The sequence below is a fragment of the Chelon labrosus genome, assembly GCF_963514085.1.
Source record: "Chelon labrosus genome assembly, chromosome: 6".
Taxonomy (NCBI): domain Eukaryota; kingdom Metazoa; phylum Chordata; class Actinopteri; order Mugiliformes; family Mugilidae; genus Chelon; species Chelon labrosus.
The window spans coordinates 23,133,643-23,158,095 of NC_140342.1; the positions used below are offsets into that span (position 1 = coordinate 23,133,643).

The 24,453-nt window shown below is 43.6% G+C and overlaps 1 protein-coding gene across 1 annotated transcript in view; it reads right to left on the bottom strand.

The window, feature by feature from the left end:
• Nucleotides 1-23,311, bottom strand: part of lig1 (ligase I, DNA, ATP-dependent) — a 69,977-nt gene extending 46,666 nt beyond the window's left edge. Inside the window, exons 1-14 of the mRNA XM_084547103.1 lie at nucleotides 23,153-23,311; nucleotides 22,535-22,597; nucleotides 21,594-21,774; nucleotides 13,330-13,504; nucleotides 11,882-12,022; nucleotides 9,145-9,519; nucleotides 8,877-8,994; nucleotides 6,463-6,549; nucleotides 3,273-3,329; nucleotides 2,556-2,614; nucleotides 1,312-1,425; nucleotides 1,018-1,184; nucleotides 564-640; nucleotides 262-353 (exon numbers count right to left, since the gene is read on the bottom strand). Of these exons, the coding sequence (XP_084403229.1) occupies nucleotides 262-353; nucleotides 564-640; nucleotides 1,018-1,184; nucleotides 1,312-1,425; nucleotides 2,556-2,614; nucleotides 3,273-3,329; nucleotides 6,463-6,549; nucleotides 8,877-8,994; nucleotides 9,145-9,519; nucleotides 11,882-12,022; nucleotides 13,330-13,504; nucleotides 21,594-21,774; nucleotides 22,535-22,597; nucleotides 23,153-23,169 (1,723 nt within the window). The 5' untranslated portion in view covers nucleotides 23,170-23,311. The remainder of the gene's footprint in view (nucleotides 1-261; nucleotides 354-563; nucleotides 641-1,017; nucleotides 1,185-1,311; nucleotides 1,426-2,555; nucleotides 2,615-3,272; nucleotides 3,330-6,462; nucleotides 6,550-8,876; nucleotides 8,995-9,144; nucleotides 9,520-11,881; nucleotides 12,023-13,329; nucleotides 13,505-21,593; nucleotides 21,775-22,534; nucleotides 22,598-23,152) is intronic.
• Between the last annotated feature and the right edge of the window lie 1,142 nt (nucleotides 23,312-24,453).

Consider the following 24,453-nt stretch of genomic DNA (forward strand, 5'->3'; position numbering starts at 1 on the left):
AAGTAACCACATGAATGAATGCCAGGTCCAAAAGTTTCCCAGCAGAACAATGAATTGTCACAAGATGGTCAATGTTATTCACTTCTCCTGTCAGTGGTCATAATGTTGTGGCTGATCGGCACCCATCATTTACATTGAAAGCACATTATAAAGGGACATTTTAATAACCAGTATGGACAGTGTGACAGTATGGACATATGAACACCTGCATGTTGTTTCAACTTATTCTTGACAAACCGTGAACACATCCTCTAAAAGTACCTTGTCCAGGTGGGGTGAGGCAGACAGCTTGACCCAGTGCAGAGAGGACACTCTGCTCAGCAAGGCCAATCCTCAGCTTCCCGGCCAGAGACCTGTCCATTAAAAGAACAAGATCCACAGCACTCAGCACCTGCTACCCAGGACAAGAGCTATACGCTTAACCGTTGGCATTTGTAAAGTCACTGGAGTATCTGTGTGTGTCTATAAACGTGCAGATGGCCGTGCATGCCTGCGGTCACACAAGCAGTGTGTGTGTGTGTGTGTGTGTGTGTGTGAGAGAAAGAGAGAGAGTCTTATTTTACCTGACTATGTAGCGGGCCTCTGAAAAGCGGCATGCCACAAAGAGGCCTTTGATGATGTCGATTTTCTTATTCATGGCCTGAGGCAGGCGGGAGGAAATTGAGATTCACAGAAGACGAGCGAGAGGAGACAGAATGCAAAAGACTGAGGTCACCGGCAAGAACAAACTCCATGTTCAATCCAGAAAGTAAAAAAAAAAAAGAAACAAAGCACCAACAGGAAAACAGGGAAACTAATTGTACAAGAGATGTCGTCCAGGTAGCGACTAATTCAAATGGTAGAAAATTAACCTTTTTCCCTCCGCAGCACACAAGTAAACTAATAATTTCTTGCTCAATACGCAATCACGTTAAAATTCCCTTTCTTTTTCCTCTCTCTGACCGAGAAGCAAATAGAGAGAAACAATATTTTCCCGACACTGCTCTCCTCTAATGAAAATGTTATTCAGTGACTCACCGAGTTCCCACTCATGCTGGCAATTTCCTTCAATTTCCTGAATACGCCCCCTGCTGTCAGACTGGCCGGCTGGAACATCATGCGCTGGTTGCTACGGGAACTCTCCGCCACGAGGCCCAAGTCGCCTTTCTCCTGAGCCTCCGCTTTAATTTTGTCCAATTGTCGCCCTGGAAACAAGAGCGAAACGTAAATACTAGGTGCCTTTCGCCCCGGCTGATGAGCAGAGACGGGCGGCGTTAGGAGTTGGGGGCTGAGTTGAGTGCACGCGGCAAGGGTGTTTGTTTTTGACTTCACCGGTCGCTTGAGCAACAGCTTTCATCAGCACCGTCTCTCCAACGCCGAGCTCCATCCCCATGTAGGCAGGACCCAGCTGGTTCAAGCACAGGTACACGCAGCACAGCAGGTCGTCTAGGAAAAAGGAAACAAACACACGTATGAAGGTTTTATTACCCAGAATGCAATGCAGGCAGAAGTAGACACATAAAGTATAAATAGACGCAGTTTGAGACGTAAACAAAAACCAAACACACATACACCGATCAGGCATAACATTATGACCACCTTCCTAATATTGTGTAGGTCTCCCTTGTGCCTCCAAAACAGTTGTGACTCATCCAAGAATGGACATGGGCCTTCTGAGGGTGTCCTGTGGTGTCTGGCAACACAATGTGGTTAGTGGGTAAGCCTTTGAGGAGAAGAGGGGCCCCTGTGGATCATCCCACAGATACTTGACCAGTTTGGGATCTAGTGAATTTGGAGGATTGAAGGTTCTGGGTTCGAATCCATCGGTCGACTGGAGTTTGCATGTTCTCCCCGTGTCTGCGTGGGTTCTAATCTCCAGGTACTCCAGCTTCCTCCCACCGTCCAAAGACATGCCCCTTAGGTTAATTAGTGATTCTAAATTGGCCATAGGTGTCTCTCGCCCAATGACAGCTGGGATAGGCTCCAGCCCACGACCCCCGCGACCCTCCAGGGGACAAGCAGTTACAGATAATGGAAGAATTAATGAATTTGGAGGCCAGGTCAACACCTTGTGCTGTTCTTCATGTTTTTTTTTTGTTTTCCCTAAAGCGTTTTTGTGTGGGGATGGCTGCTGCCATCAAGGAGTCTCATTACTATGGGGTGGGGGTGCCTGGTCTGGTCTAGGTGGGTGCTACATGTCTAAGTAACATCCACACCAATGTTTCCCAGCAGAACGTTGAATTGTCACAAGATGGTCAATGTTATTCACTTCTTCTGTCAGTGGTCATAATGTTGTGGCTCATCGGTGTAAATGTCGGCACACACAGAAACACACTCTCTAAACACACACCTGCAAAGACACATTCATACACAAACACACACAGAAACAAATCAGAACAAACACCACCCCACAAGACACACAGACACCAACACACATCAATGGACCGTCGTGTCCTCCCTCCTACTTTTTATGTGCAACCCGGCTTCATCATCGCCTCCTTGATAGAGCGGCAGGCAGCCGGCGGCCTATGAAGCCACATCGGCATGCATTAGGGTAGAGATAAAATAGCATTTACCTGGAGAGAGCAGCAGCACGGAGCGAAACAGGTTCGACAGCGTCTCGATGTTTCTCAGCCTGCGAGACGACAACGGATTGCTTTGAGACGAGCTAAACCAATTTTAGGGCCATCCTGTAAAATTCTGGGAGGTGGCGAAATGAGATTTGTCTGGACGTTTTAATCGGGAAATGGGAGCCGGGGCGAGGCAGATGAGCAGTTCATTTGTGAAACACTATACATCAGTTTCAGATAATGGCAGGGCATTGTCGGGACCATTTGTCATTCAATATCCTTAGAAGATAATATTAAAAAAAAAAGAAAAAGAAAGCCTGCGAAGATGTTTTTCAATTTGTCGGCGAGAGGCTTACACATCATTACGGTGTTCTCTCAGTTGCAGAGATTAAAAGATGAAACTTGAGGTGTGCAAAATGCTAAATTTCTAGAAGGTGAACTACTTGTAAAATTTCATCATGTTCCTTGTCCTAAGTAGAAAATAATCTAATTTTCTCACTTTCCCTGGTTGCACACCTTATTTTATATATATATATAATTATATAATTTAATTCTCGACATGCCCAGCAGGTAGCCTGAGTGTCGTTTTGTTAAAACACTTTCGTAGGTGCGTATCCTCCGAAACAGTTGTGATCCCTTTCTCCCACATGGTGTTTACCTCATTCTGGGATTTAAAAAACAACAACAACAAACAAACCGTCTCCCTCCATATGGAGCGCTTACCGTCCCGAGTCCTCTTCAATCTTCTCAAACGTGCGAGCCACCGCCAAATATGGCACTCTGCAGAGAGAGGGAGAGAGAGACGAGCATGTCGTTAGCATTTTTTTAACATTCACGGCGTATAGCTGACTCGGCTGTTCGGCGTTAACTGGCAATTAGCGCAAGAGTGGAATGGGCTTTGATTCGAGGTTATCAGAACGGCGTGAAAGCGGCAGAGATGGGGACAAAGGTCGGGGCTGTCACATTGGCACGAGTGTCCTTACAATGAATTTGAGACAAGAAAAGAAGAAATAATAATGATCTATTATTATGCTCCATATGGTGGGAGGATAAACAGACTTAAAAGAACAAAAGAGAATCTTCTCTCCTGAAGCTTTCTGGGCCGAGGGAATTTATTTTAAATATTATGAACTCCTCAAATCAATATTTGCTATGCTTATGTTCTGCTGAGCTCAGATGGGTTTTGTTTGCAGCATGAAAAATATATTAAAATTAAAACCGCTGTCTGGTGAAGTGAGCAACATCTATCGCCTTGTTGAAAATACAACGTTCTCCTGGGGAACCTTAGGTCCCGTCGTTCATGTGGGTGTTACTTCATCACCCGCCTAAACATTGCTGCACCCCATACCAACAGCAGCAGCCACCCCCCCATAAGAGTTATGTGTCCGGGATTGAAAAATAACCCCATGTGCCGACCCAGCCTCCAAAATCGCCCCCGGATCTACCAACTGATGGAATATCTGCGGGATGCGCTGGAACAAGACCGATCAAAAAAAAAAACGTCCTGATGTCGGAGGACACCCCCAAGCGGCCTTTGTCCATTTCCCAGTGAGTCAGAACTGTCTTAGAGGCACAGAGTAGACCTACGTGTGCTGTTCCTCAGCTCAACGCAGCGAATTCTATCATGGCGCGTTCACAATCGTGGCGAGAGAGCGACAAACTACAACACGCTGAGAAGCTGACGTCCGACAGTTGCGGCCCGATATAAAAGATGAGCTGGCTTCAACCTTTTTATCATCTTTGGTGTGTTATATACGCAGTCAACACCAGTTCCACCCTTACTCCTGCCCATCGATGATCGAGGGCTTTAGTGACTCCAAGGGCGACAAGGTTGCTGGCAATGTTGACCAAGTTGTAGCTTTTGTTACTCGAAGTGGGAACGCATCATTATAGGTATTGTCAATGCACTGTTAATTAGGGGCGTCACGGTTCAGTGCACGCAGTCACACGGCGAATACGTCTGAGTGAGTAGCCTATTTAAAAAAAGAAAAAGGCGAGTCCTCACTTCAATCCAGGTGGCGGTAATGAGCCCAAAAGCTGCCAGCTAACGTTATTCGTCTACAGAAGAAGAAATGCAGACAAAGAAGAAAAGTAATGGAGAGTGTGGAGCATAGACATACTAAGACGCGAGTGGTGGACCGGACAAAGACTGTCTGCCGACGATGTTTGGCGGAGGTGCGGTACGTCGCTGGAAACACATCAAACATGCTAACGCACATAAGACGGCATCACTCCGATATGTGTATTATTTACTTTTGTTTCTTACTTTTATTACAGGAGGTGGTTTTTAGTTTGTTTTTCAGTCAATTGGTGTCTGTTCAAAAAAAATGAAAAAGCTAGTCTTACATATGTGTGAGTTTTTGTTGCTTTTTTCCCCGTTGTACCGAACCTTTACCCCCACACCGAGGTACGTACCGAACCGTGACTTGTGTGTACCGTTACAGTATGTTTAACGCTGAATAATAGGCGGTTTAGGCTTCTGCGTCAATTTGAGGCCGTAGCTATGGCGACAGTGCAGAGCACACGCAGACCCTTGCGCTGTAGCTTGACGTGCACCTCCCCAAAAATGTAAGTACGTGGCACGGCGACACAGTCCGCAAGAGCTGTGACTGGTCCTCTTGGTAACAGCATATTTCCACTTCAGTATTTCCGCCTGCTTCTCCATCTCCGCAGTTTTCGAATTGACTGTTTTGGATCAATAAAGATGGAACACGTCGAAAGGAAAGGTTAACTGAGGAGGTTCAGGGAGACAAACATTTGTAGGGCTTGTCATCATTTCGGCAAAATTGCTGCGAAAGTTTCAGTCGCAATTGTTGAAAGAAAAGCAGGAAGTAGAAAGAAAAATTAACCCGACTGACAAAAAAAAGACACAGCGCCAACTAGCGTTTGGGTGGTGTCATTACGGCGTCTATGTCCCACAGTATTCTAATTGAGCCTTAATGGCTGTCATCGTAAAATGTGCCAAAACTCTTGGTCCGCCTCTTCTGACGGTGCATCACTAGCACCGGGGAGAACAACACAATATCAGGTAGGTTGTTTTAATGATGTGGCATATTCACTGAAAAGTCAATACAAAGACTGACATGCCGTTTTGACTGTACTCGTCTACACTTGCACAGAATCACAGAAAATAGAGAAAAGAAGAAAAGGAATATGTGGGAGGTGTGCGAGACGCTACCGTACGTTAGTTAGAGCAGAATAAAACAATGACAAAATATTACTTGTCTTGGCCTGGTTTTCTTTGATGTACAACTCCGGGGGAGGTTCACAAAAGAATCTGTATCTCAATTTCACATCTTGCCTGATTAGAGGGTAGATTGGTTTTGTCGTTGCTTGACAGCGAGAAGTCGAATATCAGCAGAAAACATCAGAGAGAAACAGAAGACAGGTTTGACTTTGAGTGTAGCGTCGGCGTAAATAGGAATCCTGAGCTTTGTGATGATAACTGATAATCAATGAGTCAATCGTTTATTCAATGAGAGCCTTGTTGAAAAAAGTAAAGGGAACAAAGACCGTCTGAGACTTACGTGTTCACATACTCCTCAACATGATGCAATTTTCAACGATGGCTCTTTTACATCAAAGACGAACCGATTTATATGCTGAGATTTTTTTAAATGATATCGTTTTCTAACGACCTTCTAAAACTTACACAACATTTTTACACGCCGTCTGGATCGCATAAAAGCTGCCGAGAAGAATTTTATTTTTTAACCTCACATACCTTCCACCCATTCCTTTCCTCTATTATTTAATGTTTCATAATGTGATTCGGAGCAAGGATAGAAGAGGACAGGTGCAGAAAAGAGAGACATATTCAGAGATTTCTGCAGAGAGCGCCAGCCGATAATCAATGTGGGACTCCTATTTTGGCGTTTGATGGGCGACGTGAGAGGCGCTAGACTTCACTTACTTCTGGCCTTGCTTCCAACAGGCGTGGTCCACGGGGTGGTAGTTTGGCCTAGATGGATTGTAGTCTGTTTGTCCCGCAGCCGATTCACTGAGGAGAGAAAAAATGAGTTACTACCCAGACTTCTTTATAAACACAAAAAAAAGATGCACACAATTACACCGATCAGGCATAACATTATGACCACCTTCTTAACATTGTGCTCATGCCTCCGAAACAGTTGTGAATCATCAGAGAATGGACATGGACCTCCTGAGGGAGTCCTGAATGTTGTTAGTGGGGGGGCCTTTTGGTCCTATGGGTTGAGGGGAGGAGCCTCCTCTGTGGATCATCCTACAGATACTTGATCAGTTTGGGATCGAGTGAATTTAGAGGCCAGGTCAACACCTTGTGCTGTTCTTCGTGTTTTTCTTTGAGTTGTTCCTAAAGTGTTTTTGTGTGTGTGTGTCTGTGTCAGGCTGCATCCTGCTGGGGATGGCTGCTGCCATCAAGGAGTGTCATTGCTATGGGGTGGGGGTGCCTGGTCTGGTCTTGGTGGGTGCTACATGTTTAAGTAACATCCACATAAATGAATGCCAGGTCCAAAAGTTTCCCAGCAGAACATTGAGTTGTCACAATATGTTTTAAATGTTATTCACGTCTCCTGTCAGTGGTTTTAATGTTGTGGCTGATCGGTGTATAAGAATATGAGAAGTTTAATTTTCACAGGTAGTTAAACTGCTGCAAAATTAATCTGAAAAGAAGAAAAAAAAATGACATAATTGCTGGGATTCTTCAAAATAAGATATCGTTGCCTGAATTAATTTCAGGGGAGATGAACTACAGCCCTGAACTTTCTTACACATGTCGTTCCCTCATTGTCGCACATGAGGCAGTGATAAAAAAATAAATTAATAAATAAACAGTTAGCAGGATAAAAAATGCATTTCCTCCTTGTCGAGAGCTAAAAATAGTTTGTGGCTGGAATAGTTAACGTGACCTCAAAACGACAAAGCAGCGATACACTACTACTGCTGCTGCTGCTGCTGCTGCTGGTTTATTTACATGTAATAAAAGCACTGCGTTATGCAAGGCCGGCTGAGATAATGTGGAGGCAATAATGAAGAGAATTAATATAGAAAACAGTCGCGTTAAAACACCGGGGAGTGAAAAACTTATCTGAGGCGACAATTAAATATAAAAATCCTACAATTTGCCATTTGTTAGGATCTAAATATATGCCGTGCATAAATATAATGTTTAGAAACTCAGTATTAGAAGGCTTAAATCTAATATAATACCTTAAAAGTTTTCCTCTTATTATTATTGTATATATTTGTGCTTGAGTACAGTGTTTCTTATATTTGTCTAAAACAAATATAAAACAAAATCAACTGGACTTATCCCATAGGCTTCTAAATGTCTGGAGGGAGTTTAGGTTTTTATTAGGACTCCCAACATCATGAATAAATAAATAAATATGATCTGAAATGTGCAGCTCGTTTGTTTGTTTTGGAGCCTCGATGGTTCAGATGTATATTTGCACCCATACTGGACGGTTCTTTCTTGGAGGTAACTTTTACAGTAGCAGCCGTGTGATACGTGGCCACGTTCTCTCGCTTCCCTGGCTTGAAACTCTGGATCAGTCTGGAAAGATTAGGGTAATTTTTTCCATTAATCTGTCGGTACTTTCTGCTTAAGCCCTGTCCGGTCGTATTTACTGGGTTAGGTGAGATCACAGACTCTATATAAATGTGGACAACGTGTCGCCGCTTCCTTGCATTGGCCAAATGGACGCTATTTTCCCCAGAGTCTGCGTGGTACAGTCCGGTAGTCGCCGTTACGCCACTTCCTGTTTCTATAGCGTCAAATAACTAAACTAAAACAAAACGTATCCGAAAAATTGACGCTCAAACATGCATCAACATTATATCAACTACCTAAAATTACAGAAACCATCCTTGAAAAACAATTATTTATAGTGTATTTCAGTGTTTTTGTTTGGCCCGAGTCCCATCCACTAACATGGAGGAGGCGGAGCTTATGACCTATACTGCAGCCAGCCACCAGGGGGAGCTCTACTTGCTTTGGCTTCACTTTTCAGGAGCAGTCAATCTTTATACAGTCTATGTGTGAGATTGACAGACTTTTTTCCCCTCCATTAGATTTCAAGCTTTACATTTTCAAATTATGGAATCACCTTAATCCAAGTCTTTTCTTTCAGCTTCAATTAAATTCTACTAAAATTGCAAATGGGCCAAAGCGATGAACGATTCAGTGTGAGAGTGTGGAGCAAAAATATAATTTTTCGTGCCTCATCAATGATATATTTCTCAGGAGTAGCCTTGGATCTTTACCCTCATATTTACCCAGAGAGTCAAAATCAGGTGAAGACGGACTACCAACGCTGATCTATCCGTGACTTTCTGTCGTCTTACCCTTTCGTATCTTTACCCTCCTCTTCTGAACTCCTCCTGTCTCCACTCTGCTTCTTCTTCTTCTCCTCTCCTTCGCTCTTGTCTTCCTTCTCCGTCTTCACTGCTGCTTTTCTGGGAACTACAGAAAGAAAGACGTTTAAAAATGAGCTAAAGGTGAAGCAACGGGGTTTACCGTCTTCCCCGAACTGACAGAAAGCAAAGCACATGTACAGAAACGTTTTTTTTTTTCTTTTAGAGCAAGAATTGAGCCATGCAAATTCCTCCTCACCAAAGAAACTGCTGATGGGGGCCTTCTTGGCCGGCTCCTTATCTTTATGCTCTTTTGGCGTTTGACTTTTTGGTCTCTTTTCTCTGTCTTGCATGTCCTTTTCAACCACCATCTCATCATCCGTCTTCTCCTTTGCTTTCTTTTCCGCCCCCTCAGCTTTCTTTCCTTTCTCATCAGAGCTTTTTTCCTCCAGCTGCTGCTTCTCCTCCTCCTCCTCCTCCTCCTCCTCCTCCTCCTCCTCCTCTTTGGCCTTCTCCCCTTCTTCGTCTTTATTCTTGCTCTCCATCTCCTCATCTGGGCCGTTAGCCTCGGTCACTGCCTTTTCAACCGTCTCTTGCTTTGCTCCCTCCTCCTCCATGGGTTCATCAGTGCTCCCTACACAGGGCGAGACAGAAAAGGGAGTGGAGTCATTGAAGAGATAAATGCCAGCAGGTTTACTGAGGGCAACCGAGTTTTTGGAAACCTCTGTTTGAAGACAGTTTTCAACATAACAGCATTCTCCAATAAATGCCGCAGGTTGTGTTTTTGAGGTTTCCTCTTTCACCCAAGAGAGTCGGGTGGGAGAGAAATTGCTATTGACAAACCTGTAGCACCGGGTCCCAGCAGACCCGGCTGGGGTCATGGTGCTGGTTGGGTGAAGAGTCAGGCATGAAACTTTAATTTTCCCCATCTGTACGTTAAAATAAACGGTTGGACATGTCTGACGGATCCACGTCTGGTATATAACACAGTTTTAGGGGTCATTTCCCTGTCTGCTATGCTGCACACTTAACCTTTTTAACCAATTACTTTCTTGTTTTGCACTGAATGAAGAGGAGCCTCCTCTGTGGATCATCCCACAGATACTTGATCAGTTTGGGATCTAGTGAATTTAGAGGCCAGGTCAACACCTCGTGCTGTTTTTCATCTTTTATTGAGTTGTTCCTAAAGTGTTTTTGTGTGTGTGTGTCTGCATCCTGCTGGGGATGGCTGCTGCCATCAAGGAGTGTCATTGCTATGGGGTGGGGGTGTCTTGTCTGGTCTAGGTGGGTGCTACATGTCTAAGTAACATCTACATGAATGAATGCCAGGTCCAAAAGTTTCCCAAAAGAACACTGAATCATCACAAGATGGTCAGTGTTATTTACTTCTCCTCTCAGTGGTCATATTGTTGTGGCTGATTGTTATATCTCCTCATAAACTCTGTATCCCCTCTCTGTAATATTTTCTGCCTCTTCCCCTATTTTAGTTTTTCCAAACTGAAGTAAATCAATTAAAATAATCTTTCTTTTGGTTCTGTAATATCACAGTTCTGTACCAACTAACGCACCAAACGTCCCATCTGTTTAGTTTCTTTATCGCTGCAACACTCGCCATCTCCTCTGTTCACTCTTACACAGAGATTTACTTTATGCACAAATTGAATTTGACTAATTCATTATCCAATCAAACGAGAAATAACTGGCACCAATTTTTGATAACTGATCAGATTTTAATTATGAAGTAAAAATTAAAAACTCTCTTCAGTTCCAGTTTCTCAGATATGAACATTTGCTGCTTTTCTCTTTGATAAATGGTGAATTGGAAACAATCTGAACTGTTGGTTTGACAGAAATAAGCAATTTGGGCTCAGGAAAATGTTCTTTCTTTCTTCTGACACTTCTGAATGTAGGAATAGAATAATAATCTGTAGATGAATGAAAAAACAATCTCCAGTTGCAGCCCTCACATGAAATAACATGGATTTGCGTTTTGTCTGCAAGGAATTCTAAACATGTAGAGACTATGCCACAAACTTCCAGATAAAGACTGAAAAACAAACGAGCTGAGAGTCTGAATGGTTTAAATAAAGTCAAGTGACTGCGATTTTCATCTTTTGGTAAAAACGTCGCTGCACACGTGAGTTTAAACCCTCAGTTAAAAGACTGTAGGAGCTGCTGCAGGAGCTCTGCTCCGTGACTTGGGTTCACTTTAGGCGCTTTCAGACCAAACTACTCTGGGGACTCTCAGAGGATAACGAACGACAGGGGAGCTCCTCAGAGAACTATATACCTCAAGGGCTTTTTTCAGTTTGCATTCTCGCCACCACGAGGAACCCTGAATTTAAAGTAACACCTTTCCCGCAGTCGGTGCAGCAGTGTCGTTATCACAAAGAGCCATAAAGAGTCTCCTGGTCTAACTTTAACAGCCGTTTATACACCGATCAGGCATAACATTATGACCACTGACGGGAGAAGTGAATATCTTGTGACAATTCAATGTTCTGCTGGGAAACTTTTGGACCTGGCATTAATTAGTGTGGCTGTCACTTAGACATGTACCACCCACCTAGACCAGACCAGGCACCCCCACCCCATAGCAACGACACTCCTTGATGGCAGCAACCATCCCCAGCAGGATGCAGCACAAAAACACTTTAGGAACAAAACACGAAGAGCAGCACAAGGTGTTGACCTGGCCTCCAAATTCACTAGATCCCGAACTGATCAAGTATCTGTGGGATGATCCACAGATGCCCCTCCCCTCAAAGTCCCCCCACTAACAACTAACACAACAGGACACCCTCAGAAGGCCCATGTCCACTCTCTGATGACCCACAACTGTTTTGGATGCAAAAGGAAGACCTACACAATATTATGATCATGGTCATAATGTTATGGCTGATCGGTGCACACTCACAAACTAACGATGATTAACTTTTATTCTCACCAGGGCTTTTCAGACCCGTTCAGGAGTCAGACTCATAGCGGCGACGTACCTGCTCCGGTGTCACTGTTCTCCACACGGGGTCGCTTGTTTTGCTGACCCTGCTCCTCCTTGACCCCCCCGGCCTCCTGTTTCTCACTCTCGCTGCCGCTCCTGGTCTCGTCGAGCTTCCTCTTGGGGAACATCTTCCTCGCTGCACGCACATCGGGCGACGGACATTGAATAAAATTCAAAAAGAAGGAAGAAGAATAAGTCAAGCGGCTTCCAAACTAAAATAATGCCACGATGAAACGAGGCCGCTCTCTTTCTGTGGATGTAGGGCAACGGAGAGAGAGGGGAAAAAAAAAAAAAAAAAAGAATCAGAGATACATACTTTGCTAATGAAAACACTAATTCCATCCTGAAAGACATTATGCAGCACAGCAGCTCACAGATTCAGTGTAATTTCCTCCTTTGTAATTTTATGCAGCAGTGGTGCTTGAGGGCAATTTTCCGTTTTGGTTCCACACCCGCCTCAGTTCTTAGCCCTTGTTAGGGTTTCTAGCACAGGTAGCGCTGCTGATGTTTTTCTTTTCCTTCTAGATATTATAATGAAAGCACTAACTCGGGACATTAAGAATGCAATTTCTGGTCAAATTAGAGCGTTACTTTAATGCGCCGTTTTCTCCAGCAGTGCTCTTATGGGCGACAGACGCACCACTGCTGAAAGCAAACACTGCAGTCATCAAACACGAAGAATGAGATGATGATGAAAAGAGTACGGGCTGCTGCTGCTGCTGCTCCTGCTGGAAAAGTAGGGGGGTGAAGGAAACAAAGTAGACGCCGGAAAAGTTAAATTAACGTTAAATGTCGATTATTTGCCGCAGCTGCACATGTGAAGCGTACGAGCTGTGGTGTAGCGGCTATAAAATAATAATCACTACATATGTTCGTGCTCTTAAGTTACCAAAGGCTGCGAGCCGCCGGAGAGAGAGAGAGGACCAAATAAACACCGACAATCAGCTGCAATAATAGGACGACACGCTCCGCTGGTTCCATTAAGGCCCAGTCAGCAGAAACGACACATCACAAGACAACGCCGCAGTAATAATACTATTATCGCAATGCAAATACATGCAGAAAAATAATGATAGAGGCTGGAGGAGGAGGGCGTGTTTGTGGTTCGGCAGATGAGATTAACGACAAATGGGGTGACACAGTCGAGCCTCGCGTCAATCCAAGAGAGAGTCCGGAGATGAATGGAAGAAAAAAAAAAAAAGAGGGCTGTATCGAGTCTGGCTTCAGGTCAACAAACTTCTTATGCATTCAGTTTGTGATGAATGTGTTGTTTTTCCTTCTCGTTATGAAATAATGAGTACTTGAAACCATTAGGCCCCCGCTAACAAGCGATCGAAATAGCTGGAGGCAAGAAAACTATCGATCTCTGCTGGGGTCAAAGGTCAAAAATGTTGCAGCTTTGAGAGGAATAAAAATAAAAGGCAAGGTCGATCGGATACTGACCGGTCTTGCGTTTCACGATGCCAGACGGAGAGATGGAGTTGGGAGTGTTCGGGGTGCCCGGTGAAGCCGAACAGGCCGGGGTCGCCGGAGTGGCTGGGGTGGCCGGGGTTGCGGGCGTGGTCGGGGCCGGTGGAGGAGACAGGGGGGTGGGAACAGCCTTGAACACGTCATCCTTCTGCAAAAAGAGACACAAGCAAAGAGTGATCGTTACGACAAAGAGGAAGAAAATGGTATGGAAGTTGTTTATGTGCAAATTTACACATGATATTGGTAATGCAGAGAGGGACAGTAGCAATTGTCCAGCTGTCCAGAACAATATAACATCACCCATCCTCAATGTGGCACCATTCTGCCAAGAAAAGCCAGAGTATCTGCTGTGTGAATTTGTAAAAAGACTGGTTCTTTATTGCTGTGAAGTCGTTTAATGACCTGTCCAACCTGTCCAACTGAGACAGATATCCTCTCCTAATATTGTGTAGGTCTCCCTTGTGCCTCTAAAACAAGTTGTGACTCATCACAGAATGGACATGGTCATTCTGAGGGTGTCCTATGGTGTCTGGCAACAGGATGTTGTGAGAGGGGGGCCTTTGAGGGGAGGGGCCTCTGTGGATCATCCCACAGATACTTGATCAGTTTGGCCGGATTTAGTTGTTCCTAAAGTGTTTTTGTGTGTGTGTCTGTGTCAGGTTGCATCCTGCTGGGGATGGCTGATGCCATCAAGGAGTGTCATTGCTATGGGGTGGGGGTGCCTGGTCTGGTCTAGGTGGGTGCTACATGTCTAAGTAACATCCACATGAATGAATGCCAGGTCCAAAAGTTTCCCAGCAGAACACTGAATTGTCATAAGATGGTCAATGTTATTCGCTTCTCCTGTCAGTGGTCATAATGTTGTGGCTGATCAGTGTACTTTAAGTGCAAATATACCAAAGCTACATCTTGCAAAAGAGGCCAAACGTGATTGTCTCTCAACGCCAGCAGGTGGCAGTAATGTGTATTCATTGTTCATAAAGGGAAACAGGAAGAGCTGCTATTAGCCGGGAGGCTAGGAAGCTCGGACGAATATCGTACAGAGCTGGCCTCTCCTGAATCATGCTGATCAGTTGGTCTAAGATTTATCAATTCCAGATGATCATAACTGAATCAAAGACACGAGCTAGCTAGACTAAACTAGAGCCCACAGTACAGTTCACGATGCTTTAACTAAGGCCACAGATGCTCATCTTAGGCCCAACAGAGGCCAACAATCGACTGGTGTGTCGCATCCTTTAAGCATCGTGCTTTTATCTCTTCCAGACTCAACAAACGCAATAAACTCTATTCTGGTATCAGGAGGCGAAACGTACAAAGACCACAATGAACACACTACACGTATCTTAGCTGCCCTTCGCTGGTTACGTCGGTAAATTTTCAGAAGAAGCGATTTTAAGGTTGTTTTTATCTTCGTTATTAAAGCTGTGAATCAGCAGGCTTCTGTCTGCACCTCTGACTGAGGTCCTGCAGCAGGGCTTCGCTAATGGTTCCAAAATTTCAACTGGTCACTTAAGGTGATCGAGCCTTTGCTGTTCGAAGTCTCTTCCTAAGACTTATTTTGACAAGAAAAGATTATCCCACAGTGGGGACATTTGCAGACAGGTTAAAGACAGTGCACACAGGAGAAAAAAGGAAGTGTTAAAACATTAAATAAGTAAAAAATATAATAAAGAAGACTAAATACAACAAAAATCATGTGTATGCATGTAAAAAAAATGAAGGATATGTGCACACACAATCAAGTAACGCACACATCATTGAGGTCTGTGATTTCTGAACCTTTTTATTTTGTCATGTTTGATTTCATTTTGCACCTGTTGTCTTTTTTTTTTATGTCAAAGCACCGTGTAACTTTGAAAGCTACTCCGATACCGTGGAATTGACAAATATTACAACAAGGCCTCTGAGGCCTCTACATGCCGGATCTTAGCCTTTTAGAAAGTGTTGTAAAATAACACCTGCAAACCCCGAATTATCCCAAAAAAATAAAATAAAATGCAGCCAAAGAGTGACGGCTAATGGTTTGACATACGGCCTCGACATCAAGGAGTCAGACTGGGAAAAACAAGAGGAGATGCTTGCTCCAGCTTCCTCCCACCATCCAAAGACATGCTCGTTAGGTTAAATGGTGATTTTAAATTGGCCAAAGGTGTGAGTGTGAATGGTTGTCTGTCTCTCTGTGTTAGCCCTGAGATAGACTGGAGACCTGTCCAGGGTGTACCCCGCTTCTCGCCCAATGACAAGGCTCCAGACCCCCCACGACCCATCACAGGACAAGCGATTACAGAAGATGAATGAACGAATGAAAAAGCTCTTTATGGAACAATGCTTCAAAGCTTAAAATGTCTGCACATCTTTGTGAGTCTGGAAAAAAAGAAAAAGATGAAAAAAAAAAAAAGTTTGTTGTGTAATGAAGCCGTCTTTTACAAAGTGTGGCAATTAAAAGAGGCAGGGAACAGCAGGCAGCCTGGCAACCGCTTTCAAACCCGACCGTCGTGGCTCGTGCATGATATGTCTCAATAGTCCCAATTACCCACTGTTGCAAGGTTATTACTGCATAAAATTTTCACACTTCCAACTTATAAAGTATTAATAAGTGCTGGTAATGGGAGTGCGCGCTTTAGGGGATACGACTTCAGCATCCCTGATGAGGATGACCCCCCGACGAAGGCCACGGGCGCAAACATGTTGGTCTCACAAAAGAGCTGCGATTATGGCGATGATTTTAAGGCAGGCGTGCGTGGCAAGACTCAACGACACAGATGGTTTGAATAATTTAAAAGGCACGGCAAGATATGATTACAAACTGAACATTTAAGAAAGTAAAATGAAGAAGAAGAATTTAAGATTCTGTACAGTTTCTATGCCTGTAATGTTAACTCTGATTGTGTTTGGACGACACAAATGGATCCAATCGACTCATCAGAGCTGGTTCAGTTGAATTAACATGCAGCCGTTGTTCACCTGTTAGAAATGTGTCTGAGCTTCAGTGTTTTCTAGCGGAATTTGCAGCATTGTGGGGAGCTTTCTCAGTCACACTCGGGTCGGTTGTGTTCAAAGCCATCAAAAGAGCTTTGCTGCAGGCTTTGTTCGGTGAAAGATAGTAAATGAGCCTCGTCGATGCAGGAGAATTTATGAAATAAAGAACACAAGACTCCTAATCAGCACGAGTCCAGTCTGTCAAAAGGAGGCCGTCTCGTGGAGGGAGAGTCTAAACCGCTTCTCGGGAAAGAAGGCAAAGCGCTAATGGTGCATTCAAACAAAAAGCAACAAGAAGACGACACAGACGACATGGCAACGGATGAAACTAATGCAAACTAACGCGTTGAAGCCTGATCAACCTTCAGTCGATATGTTGGTTCTTATTGTTCAATTGATTTATGATTTTAATTTTGTGTGTTTTATCTATTCTCATATCTGTGTACATCATTTAAAGTGTTTTATAAGCAAAGATTGATGGACTGATTAATGTCGTGCACCCCGCCTGACACGTACCGTCAAGAGCCGGACATCAGCTTGTTGCCTCATATCGTTGCCTTCTATTAAAAATGTAATATGTTAGCTTGTCGCTCTTTAGCTGCTAGTGTGAACGGACCATAAGGGCCATGACACAGCAAGCCAGGGATCGGACGTTTCCAAGTGTCGGGCCAACGGTGAGTTAGTACTAGGGCTGAACGATTTGAGAAAATAATCTAATTGCGATTTTCCCCCCAATATTGCGATTGCGATTTAATATGCGATTTTTTTATTTTATCCTCTTTTTTCCCCAACAAAACATAATGATTTAAATATGAACAACACAATATTAGATACATTTAGTGTAAAATGTTCTTTCCGATAGGCTGGCCGTATTTGTTGAATTAAATTAAAAGATGTATGACTTGAAATAAATGACATTTTTATTTAACTGCTCATTACAGAAATATCTGTGGCTTTGCCCCTCGTGCATTTAAAGGAAAACTACTGTTTTTTACAACCTGGACCTTATTTCTAGCATAAAATATCATCGTTTACTCATCAATATCACTTTTGTTTCATTTGCACTTGTTCAGGAGATAATTAGATCAGCGTATATCCATATAGTGGAAGTGGTCAGGGCATCGAAACGCAGCCTCTAAATAACGCATTATCTGCAGCGAAACTCCTTCATTTTGTTCATTTCGTTATGATACGCTAGTGCTATTCCTGGAGTTACGTGTTAACATCATCCAGGGTCTGTAGATTGACCTACAGACCCAGGATGATGTCTTCTAACCTCTGAGCGGCGGGCACACCCGCGACGGTCGGCTTGTTTACCAGTAATTTGCTACCATTATGGTTCGTCCACAACCTCAGAGTCGGACAAATATTCAGCCATGTTGCAAAAAACTAGCAGTAACAAATTACAGGTAGACAAGCCGACCGTCGCAGGTGTGCCCGCCGCTCAGATACATCATCCAGGTCAGAAGCTTATCATCCGTGTCGCTCGCGTCACGTGACCACCTTGTAATCGTGCAAGTTGCAGTTAGAAAATCGCGTTTTATCATATCGCGATATCGCAAATGCAATTAATCGTTCAGCCCTAGTTAGTACGGCCCAAGTTTTTTCCAAAACAAGTCGGTAAGAGTGAGAGAAGAGAGCTCTCTGATGGGCCGTTCATCTCAGAGAACCAGTGCACAAGAAGATGAACGGAAGTTAACGAAAGGAGGAGACACAGAAGGCTTTTTCATCTGGAATGAATAAACTGTAGACCAGCTCATCAGCGTGATTCAAGAAAGCTCAGCTCTGTGCGGCGGTTTGTAGCTCTTCCCAGCCTCTCAGATAATAGTAGCTCGTTTCGTTTCCCAGTAGATATTACTTCCTTTCATGCAGATGTAGAACATATGTGCCAACACGAACTGATATCAAACATATTTAAGAAAGTAAATGGGTAAGAACGATACGAGCAGTGAAACAGGTACGGGGGTTGTTTTTCTGCTCCTGCACTAAACTGAATCCACTCTGACCGAGGAGAAGTAAAACTCCATCCTTTCAGAGTCATGCTGCACCTTCTCGGTCCACATCTCAGTGGAGACGGGAGTCACACTGCAGCAGGATAATGAGCCCGAACACATCTCAGAGCTTTGAACGAAGAAAATCAAAGGAGACCCGGGAGTGCTGACTGTCATGGATTTCCCTCCACAGTCGCCTGACCTCCAGCGCCGTGAACATTTGTGGAGCACTCGATGACTTGAAGCGAAATAATTATCAGCACCACGGGTTATCGTGTTGAAGCGAACTCCGTGCGGTTCAAACGCTGCTGTCATTAAAGCTAACGGGGGCATGGGATATTGTGAGATGATGTGATTTGTGATAAAACTGTTTGTACTAAAGATAAAAACACACACACAATAAAAGCATCTTCATTTGGGATCTCAGACTGTGGAATTAAAAGTAACCGTCTCCAGGGCTACAATAAAGGCTGTTACATAGTCCACAAGAAGCAAGAAGTTTGTTCTTGCAGCTTGTTCTCGACACATCAACCGGGCAGAACTTTTTTCTTGTGTTGTGTCCAGACACTGGAAGTGGGCGTGGGTAGGATGCTAATGTTCGCAGTGTGACCGCTAATCTCTCCTGGGTGGAGATCAGCATACTGTGTGTTCATGCTGAATGAACGGCGGACACGGACGTCAAAATGAGCGGCCGACACCCATAAATAATAAGAAAAGTGCCTCTCGTTGTACGTCTCCCGCATCTCGTCACACAAAGTGACGTATACGGCAGTGGGACGGTCCTGTGAGGCCTTCTCCAGAGTTCTGCACTCAAGTTTCTACAAACTTTTTTCTTGTTCTCTCAGCCCTAGGAGCAAGAACAAGTTTCTCGCTTCTCGCCAAGTATGTGACAAGCTCGACTCGTCAATTAAATCCTTTACAAAGCACAGCACAACAAGAACGCCGGCCTGTATGAAACTGGACAAGACCCAGGGCTGTGGCCACTCCGCCGGGGTCAAACTAGCACGTCTCATCTTCATCTTTCCTGGGGAGATGGTGGCAGTAAAGCTAACAGGCCACCTTTTCCAGGAAGTGCAGGAAGCTTCTTTAGCAACCCAACGTTGTGCACATCTATGAAGTCACTCAGTTACTCAACGGGGCCAAAGTTTGTGCACCCCAACTGCAGAAATGAGAATCAGAATCAGAATCAGAAAAGACTTTATTGCCAAGCATGTTTGTACATAAAAGGAATTTGCTTTGGTGTTGTTACACATAAAATAAAAATAAAATAAAATATAGAAACTATAGAACTTGCTCTCAGATATATAAAAATACAAATTTTGTTTTAATTTATATACAGTATATATATATTCCACCAGAACAACAGTCCGTGTCCAGGGTGAGAGGGATCCGCCACAATCTTAGCTGCACGCTTCAGAGTCCTGGAAGCGTACAGCTCGTCGAGAGACTTCAGACTGCAGCGCGAATGACACGCTGCAGTCTGGTCTTGTCCTTAGCTGAGGCTGCAGCATACCAGGTGGTGATGGAGTTGGTGAGGATGGACTCACTGATGGCAGTGTAGAAGTGAACCATCATTGCCTTTGGCAGGCGCTGATGTTCAGCTCCCATTTGAGGTCCTGGGAGATGATGGCGCCCAGGAAACGGAAGGAGTACACAGTGTTGACTGTAGAGTCACACAGGATGATGGGGAGGAGTGGGGGCTGTGTTCTACCTGTAGTCCACGATCATCTCCACTGTCTTGGAGGCGTTCAGCTCCAGGTTGTGGCGGCTGCACCAAGTCACCAAGCGGTCAATCTCCAATCTGTAGGCGCTCTCATCTCCACCGGAGATGAGCCCGATCAGGGTGGTGTCATCCGCAAACTTCAGGAGCTCGAAAGACTCGTGACTGGAGGTGCAGCTGTTTGTATATGTAAATGTATTGTGTATATAAAATGATCAAAACAGTTCAAATCCTAATGTCCGTCAGTATTTGGACTATCACAGGGAGTTTTGTCTGATTAGTGGTTGGAGGTCAGTGTCTAGAAGTCATCGTCTTGTCTACATTATTATTATTAAGACTCTCTAGACCTGATGCTAACGGCTAGCATAGCAGCACTGCTTTCCAGTGTGTTTGCTAGTTTGATTCTGCACATACATATAAATATAAAATGAAACAGATTTCTGTTAACGTTATGATAAAAATAAACCTTTAGCAGGTAAATAATGACTGAAGTTTAATTAAACTTAACACCTTCTCTGCTAATTAATGACAGAATACAGTTTTAACACCGTCTCTTAGCTTTACTGATGAATAATATCTCCTATAACTTTAATTATTAAATATTAAAACTATTCGAGAGGTTTTATTTAAATAAAAGTTTAAATAAAATCCAGCTTCTGTCTCTCTAAGTGGGAGCAGCACAAACCTGATCAATGCTGAACATCAAGAAGTTCCGAAACAGTAAAAATAGGATTTCTTATCACTTCTTCCTATGTGACATGAATTATTACCATCTACTTTAAAATCCCTCCACACAAAACAGGTGATGAATTCACCTTTGTTGTTGTCTCTTTTTGCCGTTAATGGAGTTTAACATTTCAGAGACCCGTAATTAATTTAAAAAAATAAAAACGGTAATCATTACTGGTGAAAATAATAATTATCTGCAGCCGTATACTTATCTCCTGTGGAGCTGCTCTATTTCTGACTCCAATATAAGAGTGGACACAATAGCTCCTCTTAAAAAAAAAAAAAAAAAAAAGGGGTTGCGGGGTGGGTCCCATCGACAAACATCACGCATTCATCGTAATCTCTTCCCTCGATGCACAAATAATGAATAATTGCTGATGTATCACGGATGAAATGAGCGGCAGCAAAAGCCGATATGATCGGGTCTTTTCATTACGCCGCGTATTGACAGAAGCATTTTGACACCGTGATTCACCGCACAATTACTGCGCCTTTGAGTGTGTCGACACTTCATAGTCAATGGGAGCCGGTACGCCCACAGGAGCTCGGACAGTCTTAATCAGATTCAGATTGTTCAGGTTACAATGTGAATTTAGAGCTTTTGACGACTTGCACACTCTTATAGAATAACTTTTAGAGAGTGCTAGAGTGCTTGTGATTCATCTTTAGCAATTATACCATCAGACACTCACTATATAAAGTTAGTCTGCTTTATTGTTTACGTCAATGACGTCTCATGAAACAGTTTTTTGCAGATTTCACTGAGAAATAGCAGCTGAATTGTGTACAAAATGGAAATAAAACGTCCCCTTTACCTTTTCTGTCTTATCAGATCCCTCCTTGTCTCCTTGTCCCTTCGTAGCGACTTGCTCCTTAACAGCTGGCACCTCCTCGTCGTCGCTGTCCAGGATTTGGCGGCTGCGTTTGGCCACCTTCTTGATGGGCGAATCCGGTTCCTGGACGCCGTTCTGCACCTTTAGAGGACTCTTGGCAGGTCTGGAGACAGAGCACGGACGGAGTTAAGACAATCACGCGAGAAAAAATAATTAAAGAAACGAGCCGAACTAGCGTTGTCGCCAGAGTTCAAACGCGCAGCCACGAGGTGTCATAACAGGTGCTTAAAAGAGGACAAAGCAATAAAAAAAAAAAAAGGAAAACCTATACAACCAACGCCAGGCCATAAAATAAAAGATAAAAGATCATTACACAAACCGGAGTCAATTGAAGTTCGTCTGTTAAGATTATACAGTCTACAGATAATGAACGCTTTATCATCAAAGCAGCGCGGAGATGAGAAACAGGATTTCTCATCACTTTCACAGAGTCCTTTGATTTTAATAGTTGGACACGGAAAAAAAAAGAAGTTTCACTGAGCAACTCCAAGAGATCAGCGATTCAAAGATAATTGCACATGGTTCACAGCTCAAAAACTGGGTTTGAAAATTTGCTGATGCGCCGACACGGTGTCTCATCCTGTACGAGCAGTTTGTGTTTCTGTCAGTCAAGTGTTTTATAGACAGTTATTCAGCGAATGTGGCAGCCGTGCTGAGCCGTGCAGTCAAAACTGTCCATTAAACATCCTAAAATGAGAATAAACAATCAAATTAGTGACATAAGTGATTGATTCAGCTGAGAGGGAGATCTGTGTCTCAGTTTATTAGACTTTTTAGACGGATTTAACCCAAACTGACAGAACTGTTTCACAATTTAAGTACTGGTTTTTGCATATCTCTCCATAACAGAGGTTACATCTTACTTTTTCACAGGTTCATTTGTAGTTTTCTTCTGAGCGTCCTTGCTCTTGGGCTGAAAGAAGGATCTGATGGAGGAGGACAAGCACTTATGAGTGTCATTATACTTATAATCGGGGTAATAAAGTGTGACACATCAGTTTAAGGCGGTATTTTTTGTATCACAACAGTTTATGTTTGTGTAACATCATGCTAGCAAGCTAACGCCAAAGCAGACAGGAGGTTAAGCTAGCTTAGCAGCAGTGTAGCTGGTTTTACAGTGTTGTAGGTTCACATGATAATACAGATAGTCATAAAACATATCTTTATCACACAAGAACAAACTGCATTTACGGTTTGAGCTCGGTCTGTCACTTTAAATATTTGTCTGACAGGAGTTTCGGAGCAAATACTGTCCCATCAAAACAGACGTTGAAGACTAGTTTAAGCTTAAGCTAGCTTAAAAGAACTACTTTTAACACTAAAAGTGGGCCACACTTGATATTACAGCGCTCCTTTAATGCACTTAAACGCGTTAAACACACATTTATAACACGCCCAACTCGTGGAGGCGAAGCTGCACAAACAAACATCGCCGAAGCTAATGCTGTCGCCTAGCAACTTTCGCCAGTTGGTTTACTCACGCGATGCTCCGCTGCATGTTGTCTTCAAACTTTACCCTTTACCCGACGATTAATTAAGACTATTAGTTAAATAACACGCACAGACACTCACGCACACACTAAAACTCCCGCGCTACCGGAACGGCAAAGTAACTTGGAATATTCGGCGCCAAAATCCCATCGAAGATCGTCAAATAAGAAGAGGAGCTGCTGGAAACCTATTTTCTTTATTTTTTTTGCCACCTATCAAATCAGCGTGCACTCATGCGCGATCGTTGACAGGTTTAGCCTTGCTCAGTTTATCCAGATCAAACTGGTACATAATAAAAAATAAAGAGCAAAAATTGTAAACATATAATTCCTGGGGAAAAAAATGAAATCTTTGAAAAAATATATAAATACATTTTGCTAATATTAAAATAATAACACAATGAAAAGTAATGATCGTGTGCTTTATTTTAAACATAATAAAAATGCAACATGAAACAAAATGTCTATTATTTCATTTGGAAATTAATCATTTATTACGGTACTCAAAAGTGCGATCAGAGTGGCACCTCTTAATTTCTCTCTCACATCTTGGTAGTGTCTATGGTGACTCGCCCCCCTTTAGGGAAGTGAGTGTCGTGACACCAGAGGCGCTACTGCCCCCCGCCGCATGGGAGTGGTAACTGCAGGCAGAGTTTCCTGGTCCTGATGCTGCACAGGCGACGTGTCAAGCCTCCTCCCATGAAAATTTCACAGCGTCTGTTTGAATGCAGCATTTATGCAGCGCCCTTGTTATTGTTCATGGAGCCAGAAGAAAAAAGGAGGAGTGGCAAAAAAAAACAAACAGCTGAATAATGTAAGCTGAGTGCGCTGCTTTATTTACCCAAACACAAGAGCTGTGTTGTTAATTGTTTACAAGTGCAGTTCCCCCATACCGTGGCATGAAGAGCCGACAGGAGGCGGCTATCAATATTTCTGTTCAAATACAGACAACACAGACCAACTCAATAAATACAAAGTGTGTGTATTTTGAACGACGAGCAGTGAATAATAAACCTACTAAACAAAACAAATAAAAAAAAGAGAGTGTTTTTGAGATTTCCAGAGGGAAATCAGTCCATCTATTGTATTTTGTCCCATGTCTTTACTCCCTCTCCCTCATCTGCGCCGCTTTCTTTTCCCCTCCATGAATTTCAGTCTGCTTCCCTCCACCAAACAGGCTTCGTCCGACGTTCAGGTCCCACGCCGCGGGGCTCTTGTGCAGCCAGCCGTTGGTGCCGGTCAGCCCCGAGTCCCTGGGCTCTCTGAGGCTGACCCCAGGGTGACGCGCAGGG